This window comes from Chlamydotis macqueenii, chromosome 1 (genome assembly GCF_036417535.1).
Source record: "Chlamydotis macqueenii isolate bChlMac1 chromosome 1, bChlMac1.mat, whole genome shotgun sequence".
NCBI classification, from domain to species: Eukaryota; Metazoa; Chordata; class Aves; order Otidiformes; family Otididae; genus Chlamydotis; species Chlamydotis macqueenii.
Genome location: NC_141556.1, coordinates 56,593,042 through 56,615,919, shown reverse-complemented (window position 1 = coordinate 56,615,919; position 22,878 = coordinate 56,593,042). Strand labels below are relative to the sequence as shown.

General features: G+C 58.6%; 2 protein-coding genes across 5 annotated transcripts; both read right to left on the bottom strand.

Moving 5' to 3' along the window:
- Positions 1-1,198: 1,198 nt before the first annotated feature.
- On the bottom strand, positions 1,199-12,166 carry SUN2 (Sad1 and UNC84 domain containing 2). Of its 4 annotated transcripts, none has more exons than XM_086752826.1 (19): positions 12,120-12,166; positions 11,084-11,244; positions 10,340-10,515; positions 10,059-10,193; positions 9,827-9,922; positions 9,551-9,644; positions 9,303-9,373; positions 8,913-9,037; positions 8,330-8,560; positions 8,169-8,246; positions 8,023-8,066; positions 7,403-7,568; positions 7,084-7,311; positions 5,976-6,060; positions 5,759-5,874; positions 5,401-5,568; positions 4,874-4,966; positions 3,729-4,759; positions 1,199-3,674 (listed from the first exon to the last, which is right to left on the bottom strand). In XM_086752826.1, the coding sequence occupies exons 2-18, from the start codon at positions 11,215-11,217 to the stop codon at positions 4,646-4,648; spliced, it is 2,154 nt and encodes a 717-aa protein (XP_086608952.1). In that variant the 5' UTR covers positions 11,218-11,244; positions 12,120-12,166; the 3' UTR covers positions 1,199-3,674; positions 3,729-4,645. The 4 variants fall into 4 exon arrangements, with proteins under 4 accessions (XP_086608952.1, XP_086608942.1, XP_086608967.1 ...); XM_086752816.1 differs by lacking the exon at positions 12,120-12,166 and adding an exon at positions 11,678-11,731; XM_086752841.1 differs by lacking the exon at positions 12,120-12,166 and adding an exon at positions 11,678-11,731 and having other exon boundaries at positions 10,340-10,512.
- A 1,434-nt stretch (positions 12,167-13,600) lies between these two features.
- Positions 13,601-18,580, bottom strand: LOC104487634 (extracellular serine/threonine protein kinase FAM20C). Its single transcript, XM_086740125.1, has 10 exons — positions 18,075-18,580; positions 16,434-16,609; positions 16,268-16,346; positions 15,671-15,763; positions 15,372-15,487; positions 15,094-15,274; positions 14,882-14,991; positions 14,121-14,202; positions 13,922-13,981; positions 13,601-13,835 (listed from the first exon to the last, which is right to left on the bottom strand). The coding sequence occupies exons 1-10, from the start codon at positions 18,551-18,553 to the stop codon at positions 13,601-13,603; spliced, it is 1,611 nt and encodes a 536-aa protein (XP_086596251.1). The 5' UTR covers positions 18,554-18,580.
- Between the last annotated feature and the right edge of the window lie 4,298 nt (positions 18,581-22,878).

Genomic DNA, 22,878 nt, shown 5'->3' with positions numbered 1-22,878 from the left:
CGCTATCAGAGACACTGTGCTAGAGGATGCAGTTTTAGCACAGCACTTCCACTGCTGCACGAGCTTGTGCTTCCCTGGGCCCTCGCAGCCACTTGCACCTCACCTGTTCCTGTAAATACAATCGCACTGCCCAGGGCTTGGAATGGGCCTTTCCCTGCCACCTCGGTTGGTGTCAGAGGGTCATGAAAGCTTTTCCTGCCCTGCACAGCCCTTTCCTAACATGGCCAAGTGTTGGGCTGGGAGCTGGTAGTAACCAGAGCACAGGCCCACCCTGCCCCTCCGCTCCTGATGGATCAGATGCTACTGAGACCTGTGGGGAGTGGAGATGCTGCTGGAGGTGTCCTCACCCCTCTGCTCATGTCTACGCTTGAGCCCTTGGTTGTGAGCACCCAATACCCAATCCCTTCCCCTTTGTCCATATCTATTTTTTTTCTGTCTATCCCCATATCCCATTTTTCTGTGTCCCTCCCCTCGGCAAAACCAGTGAGGGGGAGCTCCAGGGCCAGCAGAGAACAGGCCTTTTCCTAGAGTGGCCTTCTGCAACGAGATGCATGGGCTCTCTTCAACACAAGCCTGTCTCCAGCCCATCCTGGTTAAGCAGACACCAGTGTGAACCTTCCCCATCCTCCAGCCAGTCCCCTTTCCCTTTTTGCAGCCTTTTAAAATGATCTAGGTTAGCTTTCTCAGGCTGAGGACAATTAAGTATTTCCTTTCTACTTGCTCTCAGCTGCCTTATGAGTAATTTACAGCCCCTGTGAAGGAAAACAGAGCAACACACAGCTACCCTTAATTGTGATTTGTGTCAGGCCACCCTCATTTGCCACACTCCTCAGGGCTGAGCTGGGCTCAGCTCATGGCCATGATAAGGCAGATGACAGAGTGATGCCCAGGGACGGCTTCGAGGTCACTGCAGCATAGACATAGTCATCACAGACACAGACTGCTAGAAGTCAGCAAAGACGCAGTATTTTCATTTTAAATGTTCTAAGATATCCAAGTTTTTAAGAGTAAGTCTTGTTTTCATCATTGCTCAAAGACAAGGTGAAAACTGCTGACCCCAGAGTCAGTATGTCAGGCTGGAAAATAAGGACTGCTATGAGAATAGAGAGAGGAACTACAACCAAGGCTTCTGTTTAGCTACTAGTTGTGCATCATTCCCACCACCACATTCACCTGCAGAACACCCAAAAAACTCACAGCAGTTTTGATATAATTTATTTGTCTTGGTCTTTTTTTTTTTCCTTGCATAGGCATAAATTACAATCTGTTGATTAAAAAATAAAATGAACAAAAACAGTGCAGCATTTGCAACAGGCTACAGCATCAAATACAAACTCTTCTCCTGCCTGTAAACATCTGTTTCTGCAGGGCTCATTCATAACACATGTGTAGGGCAAACCCAGAAGGAGAGAGAATAGAGGAGGGCAATGGAGTTTGTAAGGGAAATCTGCTCCAACAGCTGTTTTGCATTTTTTCGTGCCTCACCAGGCTCATCTTCTGCATCAGCACTAGGATTAAACACCCCTGGGTAGAGGGATGCACCATGCTGAAGCAGTGGTTTCATGTGCCCTCTTTTCCTTTGCAGCTCAGCAAAGTGCTACAGAAATGCTGCGAGCAGCTGTTGGCAAGAGGCAGCTGGCCAGGCACTCATTTCGGGTGCTCGGGCTGCAGAATTTGGGAGCTGAGAAAACCACACATAACCTCAGCATGCCTGCCCGGGGATCCTCACGCAGTCAGCACCGTGAGGCCTCTAAAACCAGCACTGTCTGATAGAGAAGAGCATAAACCCCCCGAGTGACCTCTCACTTCTGTCTCCAGGGGGTTTTACCCCAAAACAGCAGACTTTCATCTCCAAAGGACAGGGCAAGCTCACCCTGTAAAGCCAAATGCTCCCTGTCCCATAGCCAGTGGTTAACACCCCCATGGAAGGAGCAGAGACCCTGCTCCAGCTCCCTTCCTGGGAAAAGAGGTCGTCCTTTCCCACCTCGCGCTGGCGTGGGTGCCTCATTTACCAAAAGATCATTCACCCCAACAATCCACGGGCCAGGGGGCCAGAAGGGAGGTAAGAAAAGGGGTTTTCCAGCCTCGTGGTTATGGCATGTGCTCCAGCAGCCAGAGAACCCCTGGGGAAGGCAGAGAGCTTCATCTCTGCTCTCTTTATCATTCAATTAAATACAGGAGCCGCTCTGCCGAGCCCAGGAGAAGTCTAGGAATTCACAAAAGCACAACTCCATGCACGCAGGGCATAATGGACATGACTCCAAGGCGAGCAGGCAGCTGTAGAGAAGTTTAAAATAACTTTGGCTGCGGATGCCAAGAATTAAGACTACGCTCAATATAGGAGAGAATTTATCGTCACTGGATCTGGCTGCTGGTCTGCTTTGTCCCAGCAGCAGGGCCTCCCAGCTCTACAAGGGTCTCTACGGGGTAAATTTAACCTGATGGGGACGGGGCTGCACCCTTTGGGCTTGCTTCCCTTGCCTGGAGCAAAGAGACCCCTCCAGAAGGGACATGCTCCCGTCATCCTCATCCCCTCGGGCTGGCACAGCCTCTGCCCAACGCACATCAGGGCTTCACCCACACCTTCTTCAGCCCCTTCCCCTCCTCTGCACCCCTGGCCCTGCAGCGCTTCAAGCAGAGACCAGAGTGGGAATCAATTCGTGGTGCTTCCCCAGCACTCACCATGCCTGGGGAAGACGATGCCAGCATCGGACAGGGCTCAAACACTAAACATGTACAACACGTAGCCCTTTAGCTTTTTTTTTTTCCTCTCAACAAAACGCAAGACAAATGTGGAGGTTATAGACATCGTCCAAGAACATAAGCCAAACTAAGCGTGCTGCAGGCAGCCAGGAGCTGGAGTGGCCAGATGGCCCTGGTGTTCCTCAGCCCAGGGAAGGTCCCTGTGCATCCTTCCTGCAGTCCCCTGCCACATCTCCCCTCCATCACGTGATGGGTACAGGCAGGATTTACGTGCCTGCTGCAGGCAGGACTCCCTGTCCTGCTCCAGCCCAGTCCTCTCCAGCCTGGGCTCAGGGAGCTGAATGATGCCAGCGAAAAAGAGGCAGGAGGGAAAGGGAGCCCTTCCAAGAGAAAGGAGGTCAGGCCATGCCAGCCATCTGCCATCAGGGACCAGGAGGTGACAGAGGCAGCCCTGAGCACCGCAGGTGCAGGGAGGTCCTGCTGCAGCCCCAGGTAAAGCAGCCTGCTGGCACCCACAGCCCCTGGAGAAGGCGGTCTCCCCTCCACCCCATCTCCCACCCAAGAGACCACCGAGGCACAGATAGAGTGGTGCAGCAGCTCCCGCTCACCACGAGCGGTCGCCTGCATACAGATGCAGTCACGGGCAAGAGGCCACAGCCACGCGTTGCAGTCTCTGAGGACACCTCCGGAGCAGGGAGGGAAGGAGTGCCTCCAGCACCCCACCGAGCAGCAGTCCAGAGAGAACCTTGTCTCCCAGGTCCAACTACCAAGCCACCGACAACTCAAGGCCCATAATTTTAAACAGCTCTGCTCATCTTATTCTAGCTTATCCTACTGTGCGCGCTATTCTCCTACTAAACAAAGCTCTAGCCCTCTCCGCATCTAAACCACTCGCCCAAGCGGAGCCAAGTAACATTCTCTGTTTGAGTAGAAATCACATGGAAAAAAGTCTTTTTTTTTTTGCCCCCCACCTCTGTTACTACCAAAAAAAAAAAAAAAAAAAAAAAAAAAAAAATCCCCAACACCCCAACTGGAAAATAATCTCCCTCCCCACATCCCTTAAGAAAAAAAAAAAAAAAAAAAAAAAAAAACCCAAACAAAAAACCAAAACCAAACCACAACAAAACCAAAACAAACCCAAAAGGGGAAGCAGGCAGCAGGAAGTTTTCAATAGCATCGTCAAGCTTAACACCAGGGAGCCAACAGCATCACCAAGACCCAACACAGCCACCAGCGGCAGGAGGGCTCAAGCGGCTGGAGGGCAGCACTGGGGCGGGCTCCGTCACCCACGCGTGCTGAATTTCTCCCCTCCTGCCGCCCCAAACCGTTAGTTTCACGTTAATACTTAGTTAATACTGTCTTATTTCCCCTCTGCCGGCCCAGCATCAAAGGTCTGGAGATCTTTACCTAAACCAACGCCAAGGCAGGAAAAATGACCCCGCATGGAGGGGAGAGCCTCGGCGGCTGCTGACCGGTGGCTCCCACCTCCTCCAGCAGCACTGAGCCAGCCACCGGTCCCATACGCCGTTATTGCGCCCAAGCCCGCGTGAAGCGCATCGCAAAGTTACAGACCCCTTTCCCGAGCCCCGGCAACGCTAGGTGCACCGTCAGAGAGGAGAAGGGCAACGGGGACGAGAGGCTGCACAGACCCCATTAAAAAAATTAGCTTAAAAAGTTAAAACGTCCGATACGCGCTGAAAAAAAACAAGCCAGGCTGCGCTAGGACCCACGCGGAATGCTCTTGCATTCCAGGGACCACCCCGGTCCCTGGAAGAGTGAAAGCCTCACCCCTTGAACACCACCTCTTCTCCCTCGAGGGGAGCAGCTCCCTGGGGCAGCTGCTGGCGCACCGCAGGGTTTCTACGCGCGAAGCAGCAAATCGGATGAATCCCCCTCCTGCTCTCGGCCCAGCAGCATCCTCATCCCACACGGGAGCCGGGGATCAGTGCGCCGGCTCCCCGTGCACGCGGAAGCGGTAGATGCAGGTGTATTCGGGGTGGCCCCAATTGCTCAGCACCCGGAGCTCCACCAGCTGGTACGTGCCCACGGAGTCACCCTTGGGGAGAGGAGGAAGGAAAAACCTGAGCCCCTGAGAGCTCTTAAGGGCTCAGAGACCCCAGTGGCCCCATTTTCTTCTCAGGGTCAGGTGCTCAGAGGGCAAAACACTTACCTCCAAGTAAAAGGTTTGGATAGGGTCGCCGTTGTGGTTGTAGGTGAACTGCCCCAGGAGAAGACCCTCCTCCTCTCCCTCCTCCTTCAAACCCTATGGGGGGGGCAGGGAGGCAGAAAGGGAGAACCAAGGGTGATGAGAGAGGAAGACCAGAGGCGATGAGTGCACCCAGGGCCAAAAGAGGGAGATGGAGAAGCAAGCGTGCTTTGCCCCCACTCCTGCTCTTCCAGGCCAAAAGGACAAGTGGGGACAGGGGCCAGTGGGGAGGATGTGGGGGGGAAGACCACAAGTTACACCTACTCAATCCCCTCTCTTCTAGTGTCTCCCAAAACCCTTCCCACGGCCTGATGCTCCCCCTCTCCCCTCAAAGTACTGCTTCTTCCTCCTCTTCAGGATAACACTCACCCCCAAGAGCACCTCCCAGCCAGGTACGGGGCTCGCTAGCCCTCCCCTCCTGCACCCTCCACCACAGCACCCTCCCACCGCATCCCCTCACTGCTCCCTTGGTTCCAGGCCAGGGCACTCACATAGACAGCAAAGTCCTTGGGGGCACTGGGGATGGTCCCCTGGGGTGACAAGGATTTCGGGATATGCTCCAGTGTCACAGCTGTGGGGCGGATGACGCTGGAGAGGCGGATGATGGCAAAGCCTTGGGACCCACGAAACGCCCAGCAGTTCCCAGGGTTGACATCTGGCTACAAGCACAGGAAGGAGACACCAGCAAGGTTATCACCATCGCTGCCATTTTCTCCCCCCGAGACCAGCCTGGCTGCTTGCTTGGAGGGACAGCAAGAGCCCAATAAAACCCACCAAGCACCAAGCCCACGTGAGAACCATCCCATCCCACCCTCCCCCTTGGTGGGGTCTCGCCCCGAGGGTGCCCACCTGCAGGATGACACGGGGGGACTGCGAGTGGTACCACAGAGGGATGCCGAACAAGGTCAGCAGCGCCGTCCGCCTCTCGTAGGTCTCCGAGCAACGGGTGCTGATGATGCTGGCCCCTGGCAGAGAGAAGGGACGGCAGCAGCTAAGCCCTGTGACACCTCCCCAGGACAGCCGGCTCACCCCGAGTGGGCGAGAGCCTCCCTGATCCGTCACCTACCGGCCGATTCCAGGGCGTAGTCAACCATCCCCACGCGGTCTTCGCTGTAGCGCTTCAGGGCTTGACCCACGATGAGATGCACTTGCTGCGGCGGGAGCAGAGGGCACGAGAGGGGTGAAGGGCTGGCACTGGCATCCTGCCCCTCACCCGCCTCTACCCCACAGGGATGTAGAGGGTGCAAGGACCTTCCCACAGAACAGCCAGGGGATGAATCACCACGGCAAAAATGAGAGGACACGCATTTGGCCGGGAAGCCTCGTTACCGGTTGTTAAAAATACCCCAGCTAAGAAGCGCTGTGCAACGAAGGCACAGCACCCAGGCACGCCAGGCTCACCCATCCCCATCCCAAAGGATCTGGCCCCACATCCACCAGTGAGTACCGGACACAGCCCGACAGCCCACCCGGTCCTCCCCAGCATCGTTTCCTTGTCCTCTCTACCCCGTCCCACAGGATCCCCATCTGGAAAATCTGACATCGCAATGCGCGCCAACCAGAGCATCCCTGAGAAGCCAACCCCAGGAGCTGGGACACCGCAGCACCACTCCAGCTCCACACTTTACAGCGCGCATGAAGCCTGGGCGGGCTGCAGGCACTGCTAATCCTGGCTCAATCCCTCCCCTCCACAGGGAATTGCCAACAACTTTTTCCAAAGCAAGCAAGCTCATTTTTTCCTGCGGTGTCATTCCGCTGAAACGCTTTGCCCCACATGACTCTGCGGCGCCGCAGAAGGAGGGAGGTAAGCAAGACGCTCAACCCACGGACACCTTGCTGGCACCTGCCCCGCTTCTGGGCGAGAGAAGCACAAGCAGAAACTTGATTTTAAGACAGCAGGAGCCTGGCAGGCGTGGTGATATTGCCACCTACGACCCCTTCTAGGGCAGGGCACAGGCACAGCCCAGAGGAAGCTGGTGGCAGAGGAGGGATGGAGGAGTTTCAGGGATGCTCTTGCCAGGTTGAATGTGAGCCCAGGATCAACGTCCCAGCTGGAAGGGCTGTCCCCATGGCTCCGCCATCTGCCAGGCATGCATGCCAGCCCCCCACCGCACAGCCCTCAATCCCACACCTGTGGTCACCATCATGTCCCCAGGGCTCAGGCCAGCACTCACCTCCTCTGTCACCCCCGCAGTCCCCCCTTGCCGCAGGGCCACTCCGATACCGGCCTGAGCATCCCGTGCTGACAGCCTCCGGTCCTCCAAGACTTTGGCCAGGATCTTGCGCTCCAGGGCCTGGAGCTCTGCTTGCAAGTCTTCCCGCTGGAGGATGAGGGTGGCAGTGCCATCCTGCCGGGGCTGTGACAGGAACTGAGCGACCCAGGCCGGGAACTGCGCTTCCACCTGAAACAACGGGGACAGAGCTCAGCCCTGGGGCAGGGACCCTCACGCTTCCCTCTGCGAAACAGGGTGGGGACTGGGGGGGGGGCCTCACCTCAGCCCGCACGGCCTTCAGCTGCTCCAGCAACCCCTCCACGTGCTTCCCCATCACCTCCTGGTCCGACTTGAGGCCCGCCAGCTCCCTCCTCAGTGCCGCCACCTCCTGCTCCAGCTTCCCCACCTCCTGTCGGAAGCTGCTTCGCAGGCCCTCCTGTGCCGAGCTGTGCCAAAAAGCAACAAAACCCTGCACTGACAGCCCCAGCTCCCCTCACAAACTGAGGGGGGGGAGAGGTTGACCCCCTAAGTGCCTGTGCTCACCCCACCTCCAGCCCCAAATGGTTTTAATTCCCGCATCAAGGGACTCTTCTCCATTCTGTGGGAAAGCATCCCCAGCTCACCCCTTGGCCGAAAGATCTGCTCTCCCACAGCGATAAAAAATAGATAGCGGCAAAGGCTGCCAGGCAGGGCGCTCTCTTGCCAACGTACCCACACATCCATTCCTCCTTTTTTCTCCCCTAGGACTGTGCCTCTTGATGTCTCCTTTGCCCCAGGCATGCCAGATCTGGAAACCCCCCCACTAAGCCTCGCCGTGGGGATTTCACCCTGCTACCTGCCTACCCCTAATTGAGTGTGATTTCACCCCGCTACCAGCTCTGCCCGGACAGCCAGCGTTACCTCTGCCACTCCGAGTTCAACTCCAGCAAGCGCGCCTCCGTCTCCTGCCAGCAGAAGGAGAACATTTGAGACCCACAACGCTGGCGGTGAGGATGCCCTGCAGCACACACTGCACCCCGGGTACCACCACATGCTCATCCCCTCACCTGAGCGGCTTGCGCCATCTTCCCCAGGTGCCCGTCTAAATTCTTCTGCACCTGGGCTCGAAGGGCATCCAGCTCACCCTGCAGGGTGAGGAATTGGGGGGGATGTCAGAGCCTGGCCCCATGTGCCCTCCGTATCCCTGCATCCCCCTCACACCCCTCACCTGGAGGTGGCTGGCCATATCGCTGTGGAGATGCTCCTTCAGCCCTGCATCCCGGCGGCTCACCAGCCCCTCCAGCAGCTCCAGGATGTCCCTCGGGGGCGGCTCTCCCCCTGCTGCCACCGCTGCCGCCCCTCGCCGCAGCTCCCACTGTGACACCGCGGCCTCCAGCGCCTCGAAGCGCTTCTCCAGGGCTTGGAAGCGAGCCAGGAGCTGGTGCTCCCCTTGCAGCCCCTGCGGTAGCAAAAGCAGGGCACGATGCAGCCCCCCACCTGCTCCAGATGGACCCCTACACAAAGGGGACCCAGGCCAGCTGGTCCACAGGGTTGGTTACATCTTATTCATCTGCCACTTGCCAGGAGAGGGCAGGTGTTCCCCCCACTCCATCCCTGGGATGTCCCAAGGGCAAGATGGCCACAAGTTTGGAGGAGCCACTTCCACCAGCGTGTGGCCACCATCTGCCCCATCCTCTGCCACTTCCCCATCCCCCAGAAGGGCTCCTTCAGCCACGGACCACACTATCCCAGCTCTCCCTGCAAGGCACTGGCCCCACCCGGGCCACCACCGCACCTTCCCCGAGGCTCACCTGGTCCAGTGCAGTCAGATCCCCTCCCCCAGGCACAGCAGAGGAGGAAAACTTTCCAGCTCCCCACCACGGGAAGGCAGGGAGGCTGAGCGTCGACAGCCCGTATGGGTAGAAGTACCAAGCTCCTGGGCACATAGAGGGGCGAGATGGTTAAAACAGAGGGCTGGTAACAGACCATCGCAGGGGACAAGGCCGATGCGCTGAGGCTCAGCCACCAGCATTGCTTGGGGGTTACCAGGAGGCCCCAGTGCAGGGGTGCAGATGCCCCAGGGTACCAGGAGCCACGAGCACTGAGCTCATGGCCATCCCATCTCATCCCCCGGGCAGGGCAGCGGGATGCTCCGCACTGCCCCAGATCTCAGGGAAACAGGTTGAGTCAGGCCAACTCACCATAGGCAGCAGCGGCGAGGAGCAGGAGGAGGAGCAGCAAAAGCAGGGACCTCTTCAGCCGTGGGTAGCGCCTGGAGCACGCAGAAGAAAGGCGCCTGTAGGACTACAGCCACCTGCAAAGCCCAGCCGAGCTTTGGCACAAAACACCCACCCCACACACACCGGGCTCCGTGGGGCAGCTCCTCTCCGGTACCCTCCGAGTTTTCCCCACGCCTCCCCCCATCCCAGTGTCCCGCCACCACACTTACCTGGAGAAGGGGACAGCACCCATGCGAGGAGACAGGCCGGTGAGGCGGTGCCAGGCAGCTGCCAGCCCCGAAAACAGCCACCCCACGAACCGAACTGCCAGGAGAGAAACCGAGCCTCAGGTGACATCCCAGCGGAGACATCCCCTCCATCCCCGAGGATGCTCCCACAGGGGGGTAAAACCCCTTCACCAACAGCACACACAGAATGTAGGGAGTGGAGACGCGGGCAGGGAAGAAAGGTGCTGCTAGGGACCCCCTCCCCATCCGTCCACTCACCGGGGGAGGTGAGCACCTGCCAGAGGAAGGAGCCCACCCGGGAGGCTGCAGTCCTCAGCCCCGACCCAGAGCTACTCTGGCCTGAGTACAAGTGACCTGGAAGTGAAGAAGCGAAGTGGTAAGTCACCAAATGGAGCCCGCACCCCTGGTCTCAGCCAGGGCCTGGGCTGGTACCCTTGGGGACATCTGTCCCAGCATCCCTGCCACCGCAGAGAAGCGGATGCATCCCTACCAGCGTAGTCATCTTCTGAGGAGTACCCGGACGAAGAGGCGTAGGTGTCGTACGTTTTGCTCTCCAGGAGCCCGTTGATCTTACTGGACTCTGTGTCCCCTGTGCCTCTTCTCCTCCTGCTAGAGAGCTCCCCACCTGTCCCCAAAACACACAGAGTCCTCCTCAGAAACCACTCACCAGCACAGGGGACAAACCCGATTACCTGGCCTGTGGGGCTGCCCGAACATCCCCCCAGTGCCCAGGGAGGTCCCCAGCTGCCGCGGGAGGGAGGGAGGGCTCACCCCAATATGTGCTGCTGTCCAGGGCATCGTCCAGCATGGAGCTGCCCAGGGCGGCGAGGCCACGGCTGCCCCCCAGGTAGGACTCGCTCACCAGGGACTCGCTGTAGTAGGAGGTTTGGGTGCTGGGGGTGGGAGAGAGGCGCTTTGTGCTGCTTGATTTCCTCCTGATAGTCCTGCTGGGGGGTGAGAACAGGCTCATCAGCCACGTGTGGTTATGGGATAGGGGGGTCACAGTGCACCCATGGGGGGAGAAATGGGGAATTCACCCCAATCTCTCAGCCAGCATCACTTCCCCCCGCACTGTACCGGATGGTGACAGGTTTTGAGGGGTGCAACCACCACTTTGCAAAATGCCTTCCCGCCCATCGCTGGGCAGCTGCCGGCACCACTTCCGCTCACACCGCTGTGGTTTTCCGGCCCAGCACTTGCAGCGTTACCTCCCTCCTGCCATCGAGCTGGAGAGGAGGCACGCAGCCGCCCCGAATCACCCATGGCAGCCTCCCGTGCTGGGACAGGGGGGACGCAGAGGTGCCACAGGCGAGCAGAATGGGGCTTTTGCTGGAGCGGGCACAGCCAGTGTCAAGACGGCCATGCCAAAACACAGTGGCCTTGCCATCGTGCCCCTTTCTGCAAGCCGCCCCTGATGCCCCACCGGTGCCCAGTCCATGATGTGGGATGGAGCACTGTGGGCAAATCTGGAAGGGGAGAACTGGGGGAGACCCTCCACCCCTACACCCCACTAACCTGCTGGTGCTCTCCTTGAAGGGGAGCTGCTGCCCCCCCAGCAAGGAGCTGCTGCTGCTGCTGCTACCGGTCGCGGCATCTTCGTCCCCGGGGTAATACCGCGAGGTGATGAGGCGCTGGCTGCGGCGGGACATGGCGGCGGCACGGGGGTCACGGCTCACCTGGGGGGCCGGGGAGAGAGGACAGCGTCACGGGGAGAGGACCCCACCCGCGGAGGACCCCACTTCTGGCACCAGGGGTCCCGGCACACACCGACCCCCGACCCCCCCCCCCCCCCGGAACTGCCTGCCCCGCTGCCGCCTGCCCTTATAGGGTGATAAAGCCACCTCCCTTCCCACGGGCTACCCACGCGAGTACCCACCCGCGCGCGGAGTCACGTCACCGGCCCATCGGACCCTCTGCACTCCTCCTCCTCCTCCTCCTCCCCCCCCCCCCCCCCCACCGCCGCCCTGGCCAGGCCCGGCCCAGCACCCCCCGTGCCCGCCCACCCGCAACTTCCCCACCCCCCAAAACCCGCCGCGCCCACCCCACGCAAACCCACTGGCGAGACACAGCGAGCAAAGACAAGGAAAAGGAAAAAAAAAAAGCGCCCACCGTCCCTCCCGGCTGCCGCCACCGCCGCTCCGCTCCGCTCCCTTTTGTTTTGCGGCCCCGGCCCCCGCCCCCCCAGCCGCCCCCCCCCGCCGCCGCCGCCGCCGCCCCGCCCCGCCGCACGGCGCGCGCGCGCGCCCGCTGGAACCGCCCCCCCGACCCCCCCCCCCCCCCCAGCCCCGCAGTCCCGGTGGGGCGGGAAATACCCGGCGCGTCCGCGAACCACCCGTCCCGACCGAACCCATCCCCGCCGCGTGGGCAGCCCCGCTCGACGCCCCCCCTGCCCACGCCGCCCCGACCGGGCGAGCGAGTTCTGCTGCTCCCCCGGGCCCCAGACACCCCGGTACCACCCCCCCCCCCCGCACCACCCCCACGGGTGGCTGAGCCGGCTCGGGGGATGGAGGGGGGATGGGGTGCGAGCCAAATCCGACTGCTCCCGTGGGACCTTGAACACGCGGCGACGCAGCCCTTGTGCGAACTCGCGGGGCTGAGCGAAAACCAGGCACCCTCCCACGCCCCGGCCTCGCAATCCGGCAGCGCCTCGGAAAAAAATTTGGCTGGGAGGGGCTCGGGGCGGGGGGGGGGTGGGGGGTGGGTACCGGCCGCCTGTGTCCGGACACGGCTGTGGGGCTTCGTCCGTGGGGCGTGAAGGGCCTGGTCGCCTTTGGGTGGGTACGGCGGCAAAAAGGCGTTTATAGAAACGGTTAAAAAACGCTGAAAGCGGCAGAAGGGGAGTAACCTGTTGCAAAACAGCTCCGAAACCTTCCCCTCCCACCGCCCCGTGCCAGGGTTGGCGTGCAGGCCGCAGGACACGCTGCCAGCGTCGCGGGGGCACCCGCAACAAGCCCCTATTCAGCGTCCCCAGCCCCGTTGTGTAACACAGACAGATCCTCTTTGTCTCCCTTTTTTTTTTTTCTTTCTCCCTTTTGAGCCCATTTTTGATTCCGGCCTAAATCTCCGCCTGGCTTTCCCCGCTGCGCCAGCCGCCATTTTTCACCCCTTCCCACAGCCTCCCATTGCTCCGGGGGCAACAAACTGGGCCAGAGGATGTCCCAGTGGCACCTTTACGCCCAGCCATGCCGATGCCACCCCTGTTCCCAGTCCCGGGGACGCTGGCAGGGGCCGTAGCGGTGGCACCTGCCCCGGCTGACGTCACCCTGCGGCGGATTAACCCCCCCCAGGAGGCTCAGGGGATAAGCTGGGTGCTGAGCCACCCGGCACTAAATAGGGTGCACCGCCCCAGGTCAATCCGGCCCCTCCCAAGAGTCACTTTTTCGGGCGGGGACAGAGCCGGCGGTGGTTCCCGAGGGATTTAGGATGCTGCTGAGGGGCGGGGGAGTGGGTCTTATACCCGCCTTGCTGCACCCCCGGTGCTGAGGTGGAGGTGATGATGCCCAGCGCTGCGGGGGTTTTTGGGTGGGCGTGGGAAGAGCGAGGCAGGGATAAGCAGCGAGCGGCTGGGAGCTGGTGCCTCAGTTTCCCCACACCAGCAGCAGGGAAGCCTCAGCTCTCAGCTCTCATTTTGGGGGTCACCGGAGCATTGCCGTGCTGGGGAGATGGGGCAGGAGGAGCTTGCCAGCCACTGGAGTTTGGCAGTTCTTGCTGGGGAAAGGCAGGAAAAATCCCTTTCCTCGAAGGCTTGAGAAGGCTGAAGCGACTCGTCCAGGCGCGCAAGGACAGGCCAGCGCTGGGGCAGCTGCCCCAACGCGGGAGATCCCAGCTGGTGTCTTCTCCACTAGGCCAACTTTTTTATTTAAATACCCTCCCTGTCCCGGCTGTCCTCACAGCCCGCTTTCCTGGTGCACAGCTTCGGCGCTGCCGAAAGCTGACACTACACCGAGTCAGAGCTGCATGCCGTTCCCCGTATCGTCGTCGACCGAAGCGCACCAAAACACCCCAGCCCAGCATGGTACCCAAGCCCCTCCCTCACACCCGCGACCCCACGTCATCCACCAGCACCTGGTCTGGATGGGCCGCCCCGGCCAGGCAGCGTCCCACCACCGCCAGCACCTTCCCCAGGCGCCGGTCCAGCGCCCGCAGGTGGGGCTCGGCCAGGACGGGGGCCAGGGGGTCGATGGCCAAGGCTTCCCGCAGGAGGTCACTCAGGCGGTAGGGCTGGGTGGCCAGCAGCTGCAGCCGCTGGTAGGTTGACTTCTTGATGCTGCCGAAGATGAGGAGGGAGAGGTTTCAACTTGGGAAGCCTCACCCCGACAGCAGCTCCAGGGTGGGGGGGTGGGAGCCCTTTACCTGCAGCACTGCTGGAGGGGGGCCAGGATGGATGGTTCGTCGCGTGAGTGCGTGCCGAAGCTGGAGGGGGAGAAGCCCGCTGGTGGGCATCAGGGCAGCATCACCCCATGACTCAGAGCCCGACGGGGTGCATTTTGGCAAGACCCGTGGTCCCCTCCCATCCCTTTGCCGGGATTGCTTCTGCCCCATCCCACTTTACCCACGGCCGTTGTCCAGGTGGAGCAGGAAAGTATCATTCCCAAATTTCTCAAAGGTCTCGTAGTGGTGCCGGTCCATGTTGCCTGCGGTGGGGCAACAAATTTGCTATTGGGTGGTGGGCCGGGAGGGGGGAGCGGGGTCAGTCTCTCCTGGTGAGAGACTGAAATCCAGGGGTTGAGGAAAAGGGCTGGGGGCACCTCTAAGGTGGCCATGGTTGTGGAGGGGGACCTGAGCAGAACCCCTGGGGCCTCTAGGCCCCTTCTCATCCTGGCAGCCCCGTCGAGGGACAACAGCGGCAAATGGAGCAGAAGTAATGGCAAAGGCACGGCCGGGCGGCTGGGGACGAGGAGATGGGAAGCTCTCCAAGTCAGATGACGGTGAGGGCACAGCGCGGGGAGGAAGGAGCGGCCCTGGGGATGGCAGAGGCAGCGCAAACCCTGGGGAGCATCGCTGCTCCGTCCCCAGCTCCCCAAGGGCTGCATGTGGGAGCTTGCCGGGAGGCGCTTCCCATGCCGGGGGTGTTCAGCTGGGATCTCCCCAGCATCCCTTGTTCTTTGGCTTCTCTCCAGAATGCGTCCAACAGCACAGACCTTTGCTCTCATTTTGGTTAAGAGCGCAGCTCTCTGCAGCCTGAGCAATGGTCTGGCCAACAAACCTCGCAGGGCACGGTGCCGCGAGACGTGCAGCTGGACGTGCAGCTGTTGGGGCCTCTTGGTCCCGAGGGGCCCTCGCCGCCCCCAGCGCCAGCTCAGCGGGGCTCACCCATGAGGAAGTCGAGGATGGTCATGTCGATGAGGTCAAGGAGGCGATGGCCCCTGTCATAGGGTGGCGTCTTTCGCACCTGAGCGCAGTAGTTGGGGTTCAGCTCCCACCTGCGGGCAGAGACCAGGGAAAGGGATGTGAAAGTGGCCATGGGGCAGACCCCTCCCATCCCGCAGCTCTTCTGCCCCCACATCCCCCACACCCCGGCTCACTCAGCCTTCTTGCTCTTGTGGTAGGAGCGGCGCCAGGGGCTGCGCCAGGAACGGCGCTTGGCCAAGGTCTTGTCGGGCAGCAGGGCGGCCATGGAGCCCTCCAGCCGGTCCGGCTTGCCGCAGATGGCGTGCTCGGTGGAGCAGTAGTAGGAGCACTCCCCGTAGAAACAGACGTTGCCCGCTGGCCGTGAGGACAAAGCAAAGTTTGACGAAGAGTGGGAAGGCAACGAGCTCCACGCGCGTGGCCACAGGAGAGGATGGACAGCATGAAAGCTCACCTGGGGAGATGAAGAAAGTCTTGGCCAGTTTCTTGTCTGTGGTGATGTCACGAATCTCCTTTGTTACATTGACCAAACGGCCAGAAACTGGGGGGATTCGCCGGAAATCCAGGATCCTGAAACACAGAACTTGGAATAACTTCTTGATGACCCCAGCCGGTTTTCACAGTGAGTTATTCAAACCGCCGTGAGATGCAGGTATCCCATGGAATGGGGAGGAAGAGATTGGATGAAGGAGCAGTTTCTCTGCTGCTTTGCTGTCATGGGAGGGCAGAGTTGGATGCAAAGCTTGCGCTCACCTGTCCAGGTGGAAGGCTGCAATCTCTGCATTATGCCGCTCAAAGTCTGAGAAGTAGAAGAAGTCGATGGGGGTCTCCTGGTCCCGGGTCTGCCTGGAAAGAGAGGGGAGGCTGGGAATGATGGCCATGGATGGAGTCACTCCACACGTGGGCTTGGCTGCAAACCACTGCTCACCTTATGTCCCTGGTGCCACCAGAGACACAGCCAGACCCAGTGTCCTCCAGCCACTTCCTGCTTAGTGGTGCTGTCCAAAACCCCCCATCCAGGCCCCCACACACCCCCAGCTCCCAACCCAAGGGCTGGGAACCCCTCATGGACTGGAGGGCCCTGGATGGTCCTCATGGACCATCTTCTTCTTTCCACCACTGGAGGTCACTACCCCATCACAAGCTGCGCCCAGCCTGCGGCAAGCATCACCAGGGAAGGTGAGGGGAAGGGGACCACCCCAGCCGCCCCAGTTTTGGGGTGGGAGGGCTGAAGCGAGGCAGGCCCCGAAGCGTTTATCCATTTCTCTCTCTGTGGTCTCCTTTGGCCACTGCTTGCCACCTAACAGGGCCGTGCAGGTGGGGTATAGGGTTGTCCTTGGCTCTACTCACTTCATGGGCTTGAAGAGGGCCTGCCCGTAATTTGGGAATGTCATGATGAGCTTGAGCTGGGTCCCACCCGACTTCTGGACTGAAAGGGGGCACACAGGGATCAGGGAGGTGGGCAGCAGGCAGCGGGGCAGGGGTGTGGGCAGGGGTGCAGGCAGGGAGGTAGTACCTGAGCTGACAATCCTCTGCGTGGCCAAGTCCCGGAGGAGGGTGGGCATCAGGGGGTCCTGGCGGGGGTACAGTTCATAGCGGTTGATGCCAACATGGAATTTGAGCCAGGGTGGGTAGGTGTCGTAGGCCGTCTTCCCTGTCGGGAGGAGCGTCTCGGCTTTACTGCTGCTGACCCTGCAGCCCAACAGCCACCGCCACCCCAACAACAATGACAGTATTTAGTTGGGACAGGACGGGTCTCGCATCCCCAGCCCCTTTCTGGGAGCCAGCGCATGGAGACTGATGCAGAGGGAAGCCCCCGCACAAGCCCTGGATGGTGGAGAAACCCCCCTGCCCCGTGTGCTCTCCTTGGGACTCCTGGCACCTGGGCAGATCCCACCCATGGCTGGTGGCCAGGGTGACCTGCTGGCACAGCCGGAGGAGGCTCAGCGTCTACCGTCACATGCCCCATGGAAAATCCCTAGGCTGATCCTGCTCCTCTCATCCGTGCCTTTATTTCCCTGCCGGAGCAGCTTGTCTCGTTTTCCCCCAAGGGATTAGCTCCCGGGAATACAACTGGCTACACCCATGTGCTTGCTGGGGACGCACACACGTCCATAAAACAGGACTGGAGGAGCAGGGGCTTCCCAGCCATCCCCAGCACCAACCTGAACTCCCACCCTCAATGTCCAGGTTCCCCTCGGATGGGTTTATCACACAGCCCTGGTTTCCCCAGGGGGATGAGTTTGGGTTAGCGCTATCCCTGTCTCTGTGCCTCCTACAAATTTGCAGTTTGCTGGCACTCAAGAAGGGGTCCTGGGGGTATCTGCCCCGACTCTGCACCAGCACCACAATGGGACAGTCCAGCCCAGGACATCTATAACCCAAATCCACGTCTGTCTCTCTAGAAAAATGGAGACTGCACCTCGATTTCATCAAACCAGACCCATCTCCTGTGGTTACCCATAGCTGAGTTGGTCTTCAGAGACAAGGCAAATGCCCATTTGTGGAAACCAACTCTTAACCAAGCTTTTATTCTCTCCCATTTTTAGCAGCCACCACATTTGGAAGGTGTACTTTCCATAAGGAAACTGTGTTATGTGTTATCGGCGCTCAAGCTTTTAATATCTTCCCTCCTAATTAGAGGTTAGTAGTCCAGTGATAAAAATAGGCAGCCGGCAGCGGTGAGCTCACCACACGGCTGAGCCTAAAGAGGTCAACGCAGGACGGGAAATGGTCTCACCGTCAGAGGTAACCTACATTGCGGGCTTTGCATCTTCAACATATTAGGAAAGGGGGATAAAAGAGGTTAGGAAATCCAGAGTGGGGACTTCCTCACATATATATAGAGAGAGAGACCAAAGGCTGGAGTCTGCACCAGGGAAGGAAAGGAGACGAGGAGATACCTTAAAAGATACCCTACATGGTACTATGATTAATTCAAGAGTCTCCTTTGACTACGCTGTGTGCTAAGGCTCACAGGTAGCAGCCCAGAAATTCAAGCTAAGAGAGGATTTGAGGCACGAGAAGAGCGTCCTCAGCAACTGAGGCCCCTCTGGGGTGGGATGCTAGTCTACGCAAGGAAACGCCATGTTTGATCCCTGCTGCTTGTCCCCTCTAACCCACGTATCAGCAAGCCAGGGCTGAGCTCGCTCCTCACCATTCGTCACTCCCGCTGCTGTGCAGGCTGAACTTCTCCATGGGGTTAACGACAAACAGCTTGTCTTTCTCCATCACCTCCGGGATTGGGATGTTGTAAAGAGGATGCTCAAAGAGCGCTGCCAGCTTTGATCCCTTGGTCCAGCCCGCATTCCCCTCTCCACTCTGGTGCCGGACCCCTGGCTCTCCAGCCCTTGCTTGCAGCCCTGCTCCCTGCGGCTGGGAGCTTTTCTCCAAGGAGCCATTGCTGCTGCTGAAATCCTGAAGGATTCGTAGGCTCAGTTTTTTGGGGCCAGCCAGCAAGATGCTGCCTGACGGGATGCCCGAGGCTGTCGGTGCTTTCACATCACAGCCGCAGGGCCTGCGGTCTGCGGGGAGAGCTAAATCCATCGCCACGTGCACCAGGAGGGCCAAGAGCAGGAGGAAAAGGAGGCTGATTTTAAGTTTCCTTTGGAAAAGCGTTTGCAGCCGGCGCCTCATCCTTCCTCACCCAAGACACTCAGGAAGGGGTGGGCACCCACACAGGGCTAAAAGAGAGTTGATGTAGCCGTGGTCTCGTCACTCCTTTGTGGAAAAATAGGAGCAAGGCGTCCTGGATTTAGAGCATCGCAGCGAAAAAAAGCAACTGGTGCAAGAGCAGAGCTAGAGAAGAAAGATCTGTCACCTCACGGAGTGATGCCACCAGGCCGGCAGTGGGACGGGGCGGGAGGTTGCAGCGGGGTTTATCGGCGCTGATAAGGGGCGAGATGTCACCCCCAAGGTTAGCGTGAACGGGGCAAGTTCCAAATCAATAGCTGCAAGGCTGGCTTGGGAACAGTGATGGCAACCGATAACACCCGCATGTCCTGTGCCGTCGTGCTGCCACCCGCACGGGGCTGGAGAACATTTTTGAGTATACAAGGCATTAAAGTGGTTCTGCCCCTCTGCAGCGCCCATGTCCATTGCATCTGTACACTCATAGGCCAGGAGAGTTTTTCTCCTGCTGCTCAGCCATCGCAATTTTATCCCTCCCCATCTATTCAAAGTCACCTGTACTTAACTCCCCTTTCAAAAACCACTCAAATTAGGCAGAACCAAGGGAGTGTGAGCAGCAGCATCACCGGGAGGGGAAAAGCTGGGCAGGCAGCGTAAGGAAAAGCTGCCAGGCCAGCGAGGCACACCAGGGATGCTCCCAGGGCCTCTGAAGCCGGCAGTGGAGGTGGGCAGGCGGGAGCGGGGATGCTCGGGCACCAGCACAGAGGGGCAGCAGGACCCACCGAGAGAGGACTGGCAGCTCGCAGAAGGGAAGGGCAGCCCATTTTTGAAGAAATTCACCTCTCCAGAAACAGCCAGGGTTACAGAGCTGGGCTGCCTGGGCAAAAATGGTTGGTGACTTGTAGGGAGGGAGCTTTGGATTTGTTAAGGGGAGTTTTGCCCAGGGGGTTTGGGTACAGAGTCCAGAGCAATGTTTTTCCTCTTTTCAGTTTCCCAAAGGATGCGGAGGGCACATGAAATCATGTACATCACATGGTCCTTCCTCACTGCGTGATGTACCAGCAGCCAGATTGGGCATCCTCGCTCCAAGCCAGGGAGGCTAAGATGAGCAGTGGGCAGGAGGCGGCACGCTGGAGACCCCCTCTTCTGCTGCCATCCCTGCACTACCCTTTCACTCGCGCTGCCTTCTCCACACTGTCCCATGCCAGTTCCATCCACACCGGGCTCGGCCCCCTCCCAGGTGGTGCAGCAGGAACGCCGTGTTCCCGGTGTTCTCTGCTCGCTGTGTCCCACAGCACGACAGTTGCCTGGAAACCGCCTCCGGCTGACACCATCAGCCGCCCCAGATTCAGCCAGCTCTGCGTTCCCTTCCCCGCGCCTTGCGCTAACAAGATGGCCGATGGGAGCCGGGGCACACAGGGAGGAGGAGGAGAGCTTTCCAGCCCGGCTGGCGTGCTCGAAGCCCTGCAGAAGGAGCCGGGCAGAGGGGACCATATGGCTTCCCCAGGGAAAGGAACACAGCGTCTTGCTCCCGGAGATTTGCTGGATCCAGTCCGGACATATAATTTGGAAGGAAGGAGCCTAGGAGGGGCTGTAGCTGGAACATGGGATTGTTAGGTCATTTCTTAGTGGGGAAAAAAAAAAAACAACAAAAACCAACAACAACAACAAAAAAAAAAACAACAAAAACCCACCAACAAAAAACATGTGCTAACTGCTTGCATCAAAGGAGCCAGGCTTGGCTCCTGGAGCAGAGCCACAGATTTCTTTATTCCAGAGCCAGCTCTTGGAGACCAAGCAGAGAGAGAGACCCCTCTCCTTCCAGTGCCCCAAACCAGCTCCGAACTGGATTCGGGGGATAGAAACCTCCCTCCCACATCCTAGAGCCTGACAGGGACAGGGACTTTGTGGGCTGAAGCCACCCTACTGACCAGGAGGCTAGGGGAGCTTGCAATCCTACCCCTCCAGCCCCAATTTAGCATCCCATTGGAAAGCAGAGGCAGGGGGATTAGGTGGGGGACTTGCCACCCTCAGCACTTCAATGCCGGCATTAAATATTAACCAAGAGATTTTTCAGAGAGCCAGACAGAAGCCCGCAGCAATGGGGAAGAGCTGGAGAACTTCAAAGCCTGCCCCGATTACCTGACACCATGTCGACGTGCCTTGTTGCCATGACATCATGACAGAGAAGCCATTGAGTTTGCACCTCTTTCTTCCCATTTCCCCGCCTCGCCCCAGCTCTTCTTCCATCTTCCCAGCACCTTCCCCCCTTCCCAGCAGGTTCGAGTCACCCTTGGGGTGGAGGAGGAGCCATACATCCAAGGACATTTCCACTGCTGGCACTGAGTCAGGCCTCCCCGGCAGCGGATAATGATGTTGCCCATCTCCCCTCAGTGGGGAGGGATGAAGTCATGAAGCACCAGCCCTCTGAGATGCTATCACAGCTTTCTGGGACAGGCGGAGAGGAAGGGTCGTTTCGGCTGGCACTGATGCATCACCCTGCGTTTTTCATCTCCTTTTCTACATCTGATTCAGCCTGATGCTTTGACGGGTAATGGCAGCAATATGCAGGGGGCAAGAAATGAGAGGGAGAGGAGAACACAATAGCAAGCCACCTGTTGCCAGCTTTACCAGCTTTCTGCTGAAAATTCATAGGGTAAAATCCTCCAGCCAGGGACAGCAGTTTTACAGTCAAAAGCAGATAGGCCCTAGAGGCTCCAAAGCATCAGCCGCAGAGGGATCTCTTGTGGGAAAACACAGGATGAGGGACTGTCACCGATTCATAAACTGTACCCCCCTGAAAATTACAGGCATGTCCGAAAGTGTGCCAGTTCCACAGCAAAAGGAGGGCAAAAGTCTTTCTCTTTACACACAAGGGCCAGCACAGCATGGCTCACCTTACAACAGGCAGGAAAATTGATCTCTTATTGAGCACTTCCCTCAGAGCAGGGGCCTGACAGGCACAGCTGAATTTTGGGAAGCTGAGGCTTGTGCTTTCACCTACAGTGCCACACAACCCAGCTAAGATGGGTCGACTTCTTCATGGTAACTTCTTGTGGGAAAGCTGTTATCCTTGGAAACAAAAATAGCCTGCCACTCTCCCGTGAGCCACCTTGCGCTTACCTTGGGGGAGTTACAGTGTGGGAGCTGACTTGCTGCAAATTCGCACCTAGCTCACCTCCATCTGTCTGCACGCTCCTGCTTGGAGAAGTCTGGGGAGCGGTCAACATTGGCCTCTTGCCGATGCGGGTCACTGAGACATCAACTTTGGTCAGCTGGTGGCCAAAGAGATAAGAGACCAGCAGCGAGGCCAAAAGACTGCGTGCTGAGGTAAACAGATCCCCGTGATCATCGGCAGGTCAGCACGACCCCGCAGAGATGTCCATGACCAGCGTGTCTGTGCATATGCACACAGCAGTTAATTATTCATTAGTGTGAAAGAAGCACGATTAAAGCCACTGTGGTATGACTGACAGTATCATCATGCTCCAACGAGGGGCATTCCAAAGACACTGGCTTTACCTTTTTCTCTCAACCTGGAGGAAACAGAACATCACGGAACAGCAAATCAGATTTTGCCAGCTGCAGAAAGTGCCAGTCAACAGTGCTATCTTCATGGAAAGGCAGCCAGCTGGAGTGAGACAGAGTAACCACAGCACGAGACAGCTCAAAGGATTTGGACTCCTCTGCACTGCATGATGCTCCTGGCACTGTGGTTCCACCACACAGGGTAGGTGTCATGGTACCAACTACATTATGGTACCAGTTATGTGTCCCTCGCGACCTTGCAAGTCCCCTCTACCTGATCAGAAAGGAATTATGTGAGAAGATGTGGGGCCCAGCCAGCACAGATGGTCCAAATTTGAAGTGATTTCTAGTTGTCTTCAGGTTACTCCAATTCCTGGCTTAAACAAGAGCTTCTGACACACTGAAATGGAGGAAGGACATCTCTAGCGTCACGCTGAGGTTGAGAGAAGGAACAAAAGGAACCATAACACACTCCACCAGTTTGATCCACCACAGACACTAATGCAGAGAGGTCCTTCAGAATTGACCTATGGACTAGACTGTGGCCTCTCACAAAACACGTGGTGCCAGTGATACTGCTGGTGACCTTCTAAAAGGAAGGTCTGAAAAATCAAGGAGGCCACAAATGTGAGACCCCAAAGGTCAGAGCAGAGGCACACTGGCCAGGCAGAGGACACAGGTACACTCCCTTGCTGCTGCTTTGACAGCTGCAGACCTGGCAACCTTCCTCAGCATCGTGGCTTGCAGTGGTGAAAGGAATTGAACAGAGAGGATGAGATCACATCTCCGATACCTACAACTCG

Bases quoted from the DNA above. Each gene is read 5' to 3' on its own strand.
- SUN2 (XM_086752826.1), bottom strand. From the start codon at position 11,217: ATGTCCCGCCGCAGCCAGCGCCTCATCACCTCGCGGTATTACCCCGGG. The intron at 10,194-10,339 runs GTGAGCCCTCCC...TTTTGGGGACAG, and splicing joins GGACAGCAGCACATATTGGG to GTGGGGAGCTCTCTAGCAGG. The intron at 8,247-8,329 runs GTGAGGGGTGTG...CTCACCCTGCAG, and splicing joins ATATGGCCAGCCACCTCCAG to GGTGAGCTGGATGCCCTTCG.
- LOC104487634 (XM_086740125.1), bottom strand. From the start codon at position 18,553: ATGAGGCGCCGGCTGCAAACGCTTTTCCAAAGGAAACTTAAAATCAGC. The intron at 15,764-16,267 runs GTGAGTAGAGCC...CTCTCTTTCCAG, and splicing joins GCCCTCTTCAAGCCCATGAA to GCAGACCCGGGACCAGGAGA. The intron at 14,992-15,093 runs GTGAGCCGGGGT...CTCTGCCCGCAG, and splicing joins CACAAGAGCAAGAAGGCTGA to GTGGGAGCTGAACCCCAACT.